The sequence below is a fragment of the Vigna umbellata genome, chromosome 5, assembly GCF_029865625.1.
Source record: "Vigna umbellata cultivar VRB3 chromosome 5, Vumbellata_1.0, whole genome shotgun sequence".
NCBI classification, from domain to species: domain Eukaryota; kingdom Viridiplantae; phylum Streptophyta; class Magnoliopsida; order Fabales; family Fabaceae; genus Vigna; species Vigna umbellata.
This window is the reverse complement of record NC_142169.1, coordinates 24,458,508-24,471,101: the sequence shown is the minus strand read 5'-3', so window position 1 is coordinate 24,471,101 and position 12,594 is coordinate 24,458,508. Positions and strand designations below refer to the sequence as shown.

Sequence of the window (12,594 nt, the reverse complement as noted above, 5' to 3'; positions counted from 1 at the left end):
CTCTTTACCTTATTTTTGTATTCATAGGTTTTTAAGTGAACTTTCAATTAGGATTTGACCAATTATGGGCCAAAAGTCCATAAACATATTTTACCTTTTTTAAATATATTGGATTTATGATAATGATTTTAATATGTATTACTCATCGATTATCTATGGATATGTTAGTCAATTGTTCTTGATTTGGATAAATGTTCATTCTCTTAAGAGAGTTGTCGTTCGGTAGACAGGGGAGTGCGTTGATCAGATAATTATACAATATAATATATAATTTGTTTATATATATATATATATATATATATATATATATATATATATATATATATATGTGTGTGTGTATGTATATATATATATGTGTGTATGTATATATATATATATATATATATATATATATATATATATATGTGTGTATGTATATATATATATATATATATATATATATATGTATATATATATATATATATATATATATATATATATATATATATATATATATATATAATGGAATGATAAACCATTTTGACGATGGAAAAGTTGCACAAAATGTGATAAGCTCCCACCCTAAGTTTAATTTGTAGGTAGTGTGATGACAGGTCAACCCAAAATGAATTAAGTGGAAGTGGAATGGTTTGATAATGATTCCTCTTTACAACTATAGCTGCTAACTTTACAGTCAACTAACCAAAAATTGTTAATCAATATAGTAAGATAACTTTTATTAACTTACTCAAAATATATAGAATTAACGTGTGAGCAAAGTAGACCTTCGTGTCACGTAGTTCATTGCATCTTTGCAAATTCCTCATGATAGACATTCTTGACCTCCACGAAGATCACCTAAACTATGATAATATTTTTAACTTGGTACGTACATGTGACAAATATCTTACAGAACCACCATGTTCACAAAAAACATGCAATACATATATTGAAACTTGTTGTGTCGGGTCATGCTCTTTCTATCAGCAACATCTATTACACTGCATGTCTTAGTGGGGATCATTTTAGGGCTACATCTTTTGCTATTAGGTCATTGGATAAGTATATATCTACCATACGGAATTCCCCACCATCAAAAGATAAGGGTCCTCAACAAAGATTTTCATGCCTTCTGTTTTTGTTTTCATCTAATTAATTGGAAAAAAAATGTTTGGTCATGGTACTTTTTTTTCTTAATTAATAATTATGAAAGTGTTGTAGAAATAGGAAATTAAATAAGAGTAATTTGGTGGAGAAAGATTAGAAGTGAGTGGTGTTTGTTTGCAAACGTGTTCCACTATAAGGTCACTAAAAAAGGACGTCCTATACGAATTCCAAAGGAAGGCAATGTGCATAGAAGATATGACAGTCCTTGTTTCATTTCATTCTCTTATAGTCACGTCTTCAGTTCGGGTTGGACGTCCACTAACTTTCTACTACACACAATTCAACACCAATACTCATTCATTTCCTCACATACCTTTTAGCCATAAAATCAACCAAGTTTAGTCAAACTTTGAGGCCCTAGATAAATAATTCACTGTTTCTTACTAATAATACTCATCAATTTTGCTTAGTTCCATGTTATTCAATCATAAACTTACAAAATTATTCTTTATTTTAACATTTTAATTTTAAAAGAAATCTAATATGAAACAAGCCAAAACAAACAAATGGATTAAAAGAATAATGATTCTTTGACACATCTAAATTTTTTACATTCATTTGACACTACCCTTACTTACTTTTTACTCTCTTCTTTTTTGAAATAATACATAAGTTTACACTTTTATGACAATTTTACCCTTATAATCTGTGTCAAATGAATGTAAAGTATATCATGGTACCATTACTCCGAATTAAAAACTTGAATTTATCTTATCAAATTAGGTAATGGTAGGTTGACAACCTACACTCATTTGACATAATTTTTATAATAAGAGAGTAAGAAATAATATGTCAAATGAACGTAGATGTGTGTCCAGATATATTTTTTCTACCAAATTTTGAATATTCACAATCACTTGATGAATCATCACTTAATTTTAATAATTCAAAAAATTTACAAAATAACCATTACAGAAAAAAAAAGAGCCTAACAACAATCAAGTTTACAAATTAGTATCAATTAGAAGACTATTATTCCATAACACTAAAATAGTTTCACAAGACTCAGTTTTAATCTTAAAAGTAACTCACAAATACCATTAAAGATATAAGACTATACTCGGATCAATACCAAGATAGAGAATAATTAATATATTGGCTCGTAATACATGTTTTGTTTGAAGTGAGATCAAATGAAACGTAAACTGTAAATTTACATTTAAGTTGAAATTAATTTAAATAACTTCCAAACTTCATATTCTGAGAGACTGACTTTGTATACATAAGGTGATAATATAATATTAAGTTAACGAGTTAGTTTTATTTTGAAGGCGACTCTTAAATTTTTGGATGGGTCAAGAACAAAAGCAATTTATATCATTTAACTATTTCAGGTAAACTAATAAAGTATAGTGTTGACATTTCATGTACTCTTTAGAATTTGATCTTCCATCACCATCAGTCCCCACTTACATGCCTTAGTATAAATTGGATCGGTGTCCAAATTGAACTTCCCAAGAGAATAAGTTATAAAATTCGTAGAGAGAAAAGGGAAAGGAATCGAGAGAGTGAAGACAAAATGGAATCAACTCACGTAATAGCCATTACAAATAGAGAAGAAGATAATTTACCACATACAACCAAGGAGAACAAAACATTCCAATTTTCCCATCTTGGGAAAAATGAAGTCCACTGTGTTTCCATTACTTTCAGTGCCAGACACAAGCAGATGCAGAGAGACCAAGACACCAGGAAGATGATTCACTGCATCAAAGTAGGAATCTCCTTGGTTTTGGTTTCACTTCTGTACCTCTTGAACCCTGTCTTTAAGCAAATTGGAGAAAATGCAATGTGGGCTATCATGACAGTTGTGGTCATGTTTGAATTCTCTGCAGGTACTTTCATCACCATTCAACTCTAACATAACTCATTGCAAATATGAATATCTAATTTACGTATGCATATTTGATAAACATGTCAGGGGCCACACTAGGAAAGGGCTTCAACCGTGGACTAGGAACTATTATAGGAGGAGGACTAGGTTGCTTAGCAGCACTTTTTGCACAAAGCATTGGGATTGGCAGGGTTGGCAACTCCATCATAATCGCTGCTTCTGTATTTATACTTGGTAAGTTTCTCATAGTTATATTCTCTAACAAACATTACTAATGCTCATGGCTTCCGGCTACTGGGTGCTCTCAACATTATGCATAACTTAATAAACTTTTGGTGTTGATTTCAGGATCATTTGCCACATATCTTCGACTGATTCCAAGCATAAAGAAAAGATACGATTATGGAGTGATGATATTCTTGCTGACTTTCAATCTAGTTGTGGTTTCTGTCACACGAGTGAATGTGAAAGTGTGGGAATTAGCCGGCGAACGTCTCTTGAATATACTGATGGGCTTCATTGTATGCGTCTGTGTGAACTTGCTCGTCTTTCCTTTGTGGGCCAGTGATGAACTTCACGATTCCATCGTCTCCAGATTCCTTGACCATGCCAATACAATTCAAGGTATCTATCTATATAAGGCAATGCCATTTACGATCTCATCTTAATCATTTCTTGAACAGAAACACGAATGAAAGAACGTTGTTTGATTTCAACTTGTTTATTCCTGAGATGTGGTTGTGTTTTTACTGATAACTTGGTTTCCAGAAAAGCAATTAAAAGCTTGGTGGTATCACTTCAGATAAAAAGTGTTTTTTTCCTTACAGTAACAGTGAACAACGCACAAAAATATTTTTCGTGAATATATAAAGAGAGACCGAAGTTTACACTTGAATTAGTGTTTTTACACTGTTTATTGTATTTTTTTATTAAATGTTAACAAACAAGATTCAATTATAAATGTGTATTTAAATAACTATATTAGGCTCATGACAGTAGATTAAGACCCAAGTGTGACAGGGATTCAATTATAATTTATTAATCCTCTGTGATTGTAGGTTGTTTAGGCAAATGTACCAAAATGATTAACGAAAAGGAAAATCAACCCTGTTCTTGCTTCAACGTTTGCAAGTCAGTATTGAACTCCAAATCAAAGGATGAATCACTGGTAAGGTAGATTCTTGTGTTTCTTGAAATTGAATGAAAAAGTGTACATAACTAAGTGTGGGGAATAAGTTTGTGTTTTATTTTTCAGGCAAATTTCGCAAACTGGGAACCCTGGCATGGAAAATTTGGATTTTCCTACCCTTGGGAAAGGTACTTAAAGATTGGGGAGATTCTTCGCGAACTGGCTGCATTTATTCTTGCAATGCGTCGTTGCCTCGAAGCATCAAAAGAGGTAGGTGCATATTTTCTTTCTTTTTTAAGGTTCTTATATTATACGGTTTGCAAAACGACAAAACCAGATTTTCGATAGGCTGAATGAAATGAACCTTTTATGTCAGCCCATGGCCACATTGAGAGAATCACAATGGGTCTATTTAGAAACATGCGAAGCACTTGAGTCAAAGGTTGCATGCGTTCTGCAAGAACTAGGAGACAGCATGAAGCAAATGATGAAATGTAATGCAAAGGGTTGTGTTTCGGAGCAGTTGAAAGCCGCCAGAGAAGATTTAAGCTTCATAATTTCCACGTTCAAAATGGCACAACTTGAGGATGATCAAGTGCTAGCCATTGCTAGCTTCGTCTTCTTGCACATGGAAGTGATGCGGAAGGTTGAGGAACTGGTGAAAGAGGTGGAAGAACTTGGAGAAATCGCAGGTTTTCGCACCCCAATAACTGCATTGTCTTCGTAGACCCCATATTTTAACAGTGATTTATCTATCTATGTATGTATATAAACCATTCCCGATTTTAGGTCATAGATTATTATTACAAATATGTGTTCTCTTGGTGCCAAAGAAACACATGAATATATGTATTTGAGTGTAACATCCAATAATTGAAGTTAGAAGATATGCTAATTAATAATGATTAATAACCCTTTTTCAAACACATATCTTCTAAAATTTTTCCGTTGGTTAATCTTAATAGCTTTCATCTCTTATGAATAAACCCAGAAAAGAAAATTGGTATGAACAGTACTCATCAAGTTAGATAACGAAACAGATTATGAATATTCATTGTGGGCCTTGACCTAAAATAAGTTAAAAGTAAAAACAGGTACTTTATTTGTAAGAATACTAAAGGAAAATGATACTTGAACAACCATTTTTGACAACATTTAGACACGCGCACACATGTCAAAATCTGAGTGGTCCATTTTCATTTAATTTTTCCAACTGGACCACTCAGATTTTGACACGTGTGCGCGTGTCTAAATGTTGTCAAAAATGGTTGTTCAAGTGTCATTTTCCAATACTAAATAGTTCATCAAACAGGTTCTTGTATTTCATCATGCTTACGCTATCACTGGCGCAATAGTTCTTGAAAAATATCTGAAAAAAAAATTAGCAAAATGAATGGAGGGGGTTGAGGAAACTAAGCTTCTTTCAAATTTAATTAAGCAAATTTGTTGAATGATACGTCACAAGTCCGTTCATCAACGCAAAAGAACAAAAATTAAATGGCCGGCAATGCACAGCACGTATCCACTTGAAACCTCCGCTACACCTCTGTCATATCACTAATTCCCATCATTCAATCACCTTCCATTTCCTTCTTTTATGGAAACTTCATTTTTAAAATTATAGATATGAGTAGTTTCATTGATTTATAAAGTGATGTTAGCATTTTTAGAGTAAAAGGCTGAGAAGGTGACAACGCATCGTGTGCTAGAGTTCGATCAAAGACTAGAAGAAGAAGATGGGTGTAGCAACAAAATGTGCAATAATTGGTATTGGTTTGTTGTGGCTGTTGAGTGTTGCTGAGAGTATTCCCAACACGAGCATCATCAACGTTCTCTGCAACAGTGGTGTGTACACCTCAGGGGACCCTTTTGCAATCAGTTTAAGTTATGTGTTGGAAGACTTAGAGAAGGAAACAGCAAAGAAAAGGAATTATGAGTACCACAACATTTCACCATATCCTAATGTCTATGCCTATGGGCATGCTACTTGTAACATTAATCTGACATCCTCTGATTGTAAAACATGTCTTGGTGCTGCTAAAATGGCCTTGTTTACCACATGCCAGGCACCACGGATAGGGGCTCGTTCAGTGCTCCATGATTGTACAATCAGGTACGAGCAATACCCATTTGACGATTAGAGATAGAAAATTGGAGTTTCGCTGTTCAACTTTCCATCATCATTTCCAACATAGCATTGCAAAGTTTTTAGACAGTTTGTAATTGTAATGCAAATGTATACCATATACTTTGTTCACGTTTCTACACCTTTTTTCTCGAAGTAATCCAAGATATTTCTTGTTGATGTTATGTGTATCCCACTGAGAAACTATCTTCTTTTTTCTACCAACTATGATTATTTTTCTGTGGAGAAATAGTCTTTCATTTCTAGTCTGATTTCTTTCTTCTTTTGTTTGTATAGAAAGAAAAAAAAGTTTAGATTTGAGGTTTGATTCTTTTCACGTTTTTATAATTTTGTTCCCCTTTTTCATGGTACATAACATGTACGCGATTCTTCTGCATGTTGAGTAAGAAATCAGTTGCGTGACATTAAAACTTAAGGGAAAGATGATGCATTAAAAAAAGGGGAAAAGGTACAAAAATATATAAGATGCCTCGTTTTCCTCCATAAATTGTTGGGAATTTAAAAAAGTAATATTTTCCTAACTGTTTACGTGGTATTTCGAAAGGAAAATGGTTTTTCTTTCTGGGAACACCAATGTTCTGGTATTAATCTTACGAATCGAACCAGTCCAGATGAAATTGAATAAGATTTATTGACAACAAAACTCTCCTTTGTTTTCAAAACCTAGTATCATCGAATGTAATCACTTTTTAAGTATAATTTTAAAACTAATTCACTTTCTGTATTTACTGGTCCAAACACTTCAACACGAAATGACATAAGATCCCCGTTGTGTTAGAATCAAACGCGATTAACCAAATGAATAGCCGAGTATAATTCACGTTAAGTGCAGAATGCCAATTTCAAGAAAAACTAGTCTAATTTGTATGATTCATGTGTATTATTCAAAGAAAATTAAAATACAAATAAATCTTGAAACTTGAACCAAATTGCATGCATGAATCTAGGATTGAGCGGTAATAATGTTCTGCAGAACCCTTTAAATTAAACACTTAACATTTTAATAATTTTAATAGTTGTTGAATCTATATAAATTACTCTGAAGTATTTGCCTATATAAATAACAACAAACAATAAAAGGTTTGAAAATCTTGTTATATACAATGTACAACCAGCAACATCATGGATCATATGAAATTTACAAAAACAAAATCTGTATGCCTTCTAATCAATCAGGTTTTAATCTCAGCTGTTATTTTTTCTTTTTTGTACAAGATATCCCTGAAACTCACCATCCAAAATTCAGTTCCCATCCCATCTAGATATGTTCACCTACAATGGCAGACCACTAGAAAGAGGGTCAAACAATCACTTTGCAGGAAATTAAAACATTTAAAAATTTCTTTGGTCGCTAAGAATGAAATTCTGACATCAAGCGAACTAACAAAAAGTTAGGTGCACCAACGCCAAATCCAACTTGCAGCTTCACCTCGCTCAAAAAGGGTTGTCACTGATTTGTATAACTCATAACATTCTCTGTAAACTGTATATGTCAATTATAGTGGAACTTGAGAAACATTTGTTGTGTTCTGTCTCTGTTCCCGAAATTCTTCCCTCTTGAGAAGAAGAGCATAAAGAAGCTCATTCCATGAATCGGGAACACCAGGTAGGCACCAATGGCTACAATCTTGCCGCTGCATTGGGGCCGTACCATCTGGTCCGAGATAGTAAATGGATGCATGGCCGTCTCTCCGGCGAATTGACATTTGTGTCACATTAAGCAAATCCGGATTCAAGAAATTTGATTTATTTTTGAGTTCTGACAAGACATCGACAACGGTTCTGAAATGGATGTCGGATGCTGCTGGCAAGGAACCTAAATCAGGTAATGTTTCCAAGTGACAACCACCGCCAGTATTCCAGTCACCACCCCTGCTACATCCAATGAATGTGTTAACAACTCCCTTATCTTCTTCCACATGTTAGCAGTCATATATTCATAGATGTCGAAAGTGTTAAAAAACAAAAGGTTTTGAAAGTTTGTTCAAGAAAGGAGCCGTACAGAAATTAATAGTACGGCAAAAAAATCGGATCAGGTAGGTATGAACCAAGACACAAAGGTATGGAAGCAGCAATATACCTTAGAAATAATAAGACACAACTAACGTACACAGACTCATGATGTGTTTAAAATTTTGTTTCAGCATTCAATGGATACATGCCAGTAAACATATTAGATGAGGAAGAGTTGGAAAACTTCATCAATGCCACCTACCAGCAGTTAATGTTGTTAGTCAGTAAAGTATATGCATCTGTTAAAAGGACGGTCCCTTAAAGAGGCAGCGAATCATGTCCTTGAGTCTTAAAAGTTTAGTCACACGTAAATACCAAAAATACAGTTAAAAAAAATGCTCCTCAAAAGTTGTAGTGAGAGAGGAAAACCCTGCAGAAGACTGTTGGATTTTTTCCAGAGGAGACCCTATGGAAATTGTGACATATAAGCCATGGGAAAACCCATATAAAGAACATGACACTGCCTTTAACCCAAAATCTTGAGTTAACAGGTTTCTGTATTTTTTATGAGTCTCTTCCAGATTAGTCATACCCAATGTGGTTGCTAAAAACGTTGTCAATTCATCGACCCAAATAAATTTATAGGATAGGAAAGTTCACAATTACAAAATTACTCAAACAAATTGAGCAAAAAAAAATACTGCATATAGTTCAGTAAATTTGAAAGTTTGGGCAAACCTGAAATGGACGGGTGCGTAAGTTCGGAAAAGGACGTAAGTTTTGTTTATGTTTACTTCATTAGCAATCCAATGAACTACTGTCTCTATTGATTTCCTGAATGCGTCTTCTGTAGTCATATTCATCTTCACTTTCTCCCCTATTTGGAAGTAACAGCCCCTAAATAAAGAAATGATCCAAAAATCAAAGTGATAATTACGCCAACATTGATAGATTGATCACATGAAGAGTATAAAATATTGTCGCAAACTATCATCAAAGGGATTTGGAATACGCTCAAGCTTTGCCATATCATGGAGATAAACAGAGCATAAATAATCAGCTTTTGCATTGAACTATGCTACAAATTCCTCACTCTTACTGCAATGACAATATTTGCCACAGCCAGTAATATCACATCATTCACATAAATTCATTCTTTCTTCTTGCTAAAGGGTCTCTCGTATGCAGTATTAAGAGGAAAGAATATCAATCTACCCACAAGAAACTCTCACCGTGTCAGTCAAATAATTTATCCGGAAAACAATGCAATTATTTATTTCTCATACATAAGCCTAATCCAAAAATGCACTAAAAACCTTCTTTGGCAGGTCCTTGTGAAAAGGCCAAATTTAGGTGGCACTTAAAAGATTGAATTATTAAGAATGACAACAGAACAACAGATAAAAAAGGCCTTACATTTTGACAGTCTTCTCATAATTCCACCAATGTCCAGCATTGAGAACCAGCACATCTGCATCCCTCCACTTATGTGAAATCCAGTCCATGTGATCCAATCTCAAAGTCATTCTTACCCCATCAGGTGCACCAGAAGGAGGTCGTCCCTGCACTACAAGATACGGTGATCTATAGTATTCAACGGTGCAGTTGAAATCTTCAAACTTGAATGCCAAGAAGCCTGTGTGCTTTGTAATTGGGTTCCCATTAACCTCGTAGACCCTAGCCTTATTTGGAATCGCCGAAGACAGCATACAAAGAAGCGATTCCCATTGGTTCCTTCCAATTGAATCACCAACAAAAACCAGTCGCTTGTTCCGTAGCTTTTCCAACATCTTCCCTGCGTCAAATCTGTTACAAATACACAGTCCATCATCATATTTCATTCCAGCAAGAACCGAAGAAGAATCAAACACAAACACAGCAAGTTGTTCAATTCAGAGCAGGAAACACCAAAACAGCTTACCCCCCAAATCAAATATAATTTTTTTCTCCTTTTTCGATAAAGAAAAACACACCCGGAGTAATTCTTGAACTTGAGCAATACACCAGAGCATACGGGTAGGCAGTTAATGACAAATGAAACTAGCAACAGGTGACAGTGACAATTTAAGAAACCAATAACAGAAACGCTCTTCTTTCTCTATAATCTCTGGCAAAACTCACATCCTAACTTTACGACAGGCCAGCACCTTTTTCACTTCGTATCCAGCAATCCAAAAAAGCAAAAAAAAAAGAAAAGGAACAAGCACTTCCTTCATACCGATTCAAACTAGTAAAGTTAAAAGCAAAAGAATAAACGCTTCCTTCATACGAAGTTAAACAACAAAAAAATCAAAGATAATAAAAATAAAGGATAGTTCATCAAAAACAATTAACCAAATTCAAGGCAGGTATAAAATAGCGCGTGGACGGTGGTGATCCCATGAGCAGTCAACTACGAGACAAAACTCCAAAATCATTTTGTGTTCAGAGAAACAACACGAACCAAACCAAAATCATGCTTTCCCTTTTTTGTCCTCATTTTTTCAGCAGTATCCAATACCAACCAACCAACACAAAATATAAAATTAAACTCGAAAAATAACAAATTTAAAAATTGGAAAAAAGCGGGGTTGGTTAGAACCTGGGCAAGTTGCAATCTTTGGGTTGCCATCGCCATTTAGTGTAGAAGGTGTCAGGCCTGCCATTCTCGGAGCAGCGAAAACCTTGATCCATGAAGGAACAGTTTGCGGAATTGTAAAGGGGGTAAGTCTCATCCCAAACCCAAATCCCATCAAAGACATCACAGGCATCACCCTCCGGGCTGAGAAACTGAACCGGGCTCGAAGCAGAAGAAAAAGTAACAGGAGAAGTAACAGAAGAAGTTGAAGATGATGAAAAATCGAAGTCAAGGATGGTGGTGGCACGGGAGCGGAACCCTTTGTAATCCACGTAGAAGAAGCAAGCGATGAAGAGAGAAGCGACGAAGAAGAAAGCGAGAACTCCAAGAGAAGAGTCAAGAGGGGAAAAGCGTTTAAATTTCTTGAGAAAATCAAAGTGGGTCACGGAGTTGTCGCCCGCATCCTTTGGAGAAACGTTCTTGCTCATCTCGTTGGTAGGAACAGAGCACACACACATACATTCATTCGTTCATGGGTGGTGAACGTTTAAAAGATGTGGGGCTGTGTTGAACAGTGAGGATGAGGAAGGGAGAAAGGTGGGTCCATAGAGGAAAACAAAAAGGCATTAATGGAGAGAGAAGCAAAGCAGTGTGCAGTGTTTTGGAGAGTTGTTAAGGGTAAGAGATGAAGTTGGGATTTGTGAGAAACAGAATGAACAGATGAGGGGTTTGAAATGTGAAAGGTTGTGATTGAAACGTTTAAGGTAGTGGGGAGGGACAAAGTGGTAGTGGTGGAATTTTGCTGGAAATTTGTTTACAATACTAATCATGTGTGTGGAGTGTGAACTACAAGAATGGATCTTTATTTTTTATATCATATTATTATATTCTTTAATAATCAACCATAATTTGAACTAATCTCCAAAACCAACTATTCTTGTTGTTGCCAAATCACTTTGAATGGGTTGCTGCAATTATTTTGAATTCTTCAGAAAAGTTTAATTTTACACTACAGAAAAGGAAATAAATGTTGATTTTTATGGGATTGGTTGATGAGGATAAGGCAGGGTTTGCAATCTATGAGTCTTACTTGTCCAATTTTTTAACAAGATAAATATAAGATTTATTAAAAAAAAATTAATTCAAAGATTTTATTTGTCTATTTCAATTGTGACTTTCTTTTGTCTTAGATTGAGATATCCTTCATTTTTAATTTTGTTAGGAAATTATTCATTTAATATTTAAAAATTTTCTCTCACCCGTTTCAAGTTATCTTGTACACTTCATTGATTAAATAATTATATAAAGCATGATTGTAATTATAATAATTACGAATATATACAATTAAATAATTTTTCACTTAAATTTCTTTTAACGCCTCGGATTTGTATTATACTTTATTTTGTAATTTTTATTTTCTTATTTTGAACGTAACTCATTTTTAATCCTCAAGAGCCAAAAAAATAAACAAATTAAGGATCAATGTTAGATAATTAGAAATGATGAGACTACAAATTTACTTTTTAATTGTAAAAGAGTATTTTATTTAAATTTGAGGGAACAAATACTTAAGTCTTTTTATTGAAAAATTAATTGAAGATGTATAATTTAATTAATTGAAGATGTACATAGAAATAAAATCTCCATGTATGTTAGTTATAATTAACTTTTATTCATTTTTGTTTTATTTGGTCGCAATATCAGTTAAAGGTTTACCAAATCCCTTAATTTTAAATATACATTAATGTCACTCACTTTCCGTATTCAATTGAATTATTTAGTGTTTAGAAATACAAGAATTTGGCTTTTTAGTCAATTGAGATTGGATG

At 34.0% G+C, this 12,594-nt stretch overlaps 3 protein-coding genes across 3 annotated transcripts; 2 read left to right on the top strand and 1 right to left on the bottom strand.

Annotated features, from left to right (window-relative positions):
- Positions 1-2,623: 2,623 nt before the first annotated feature.
- Positions 2,624-5,028, top strand: LOC124832779 (aluminum-activated malate transporter 14-like). The gene is made up of 6 exons (XM_047307064.2): positions 2,624-2,981; positions 3,068-3,214; positions 3,329-3,604; positions 4,039-4,148; positions 4,236-4,379; positions 4,486-5,028. Exons 1-6 carry the CDS (start codon positions 2,666-2,668, stop codon positions 4,834-4,836), a joined length of 1,344 nt encoding a protein of 447 aa, XP_047163020.2. The 5' UTR covers positions 2,624-2,665; the 3' UTR covers positions 4,837-5,028.
- An 817-nt stretch (positions 5,029-5,845) lies between these two features.
- On the top strand, positions 5,846-6,250 carry LOC124832769 (antifungal protein ginkbilobin-like protein). The gene has a single exon (XM_047307054.1). The coding sequence runs from the start codon at positions 5,846-5,848 to the stop codon at positions 6,248-6,250; it is 405 nt and encodes a 134-aa protein (XP_047163010.1).
- A 1,039-nt stretch (positions 6,251-7,289) lies between these two features.
- Positions 7,290-11,571, bottom strand: LOC124832773 (protein trichome birefringence-like 10). Its single transcript, XM_047307060.2, has 4 exons — positions 10,790-11,571; positions 9,625-10,014; positions 8,947-9,105; positions 7,290-8,127 (listed from the first exon to the last, which is right to left on the bottom strand). The coding sequence occupies exons 1-4, from the start codon at positions 11,281-11,283 to the stop codon at positions 7,752-7,754; spliced, it is 1,419 nt and encodes a 472-aa protein (XP_047163016.1). The 5' UTR covers positions 11,284-11,571; the 3' UTR covers positions 7,290-7,751.
- Positions 11,572-12,594: the final 1,023 nt, after the last annotated feature.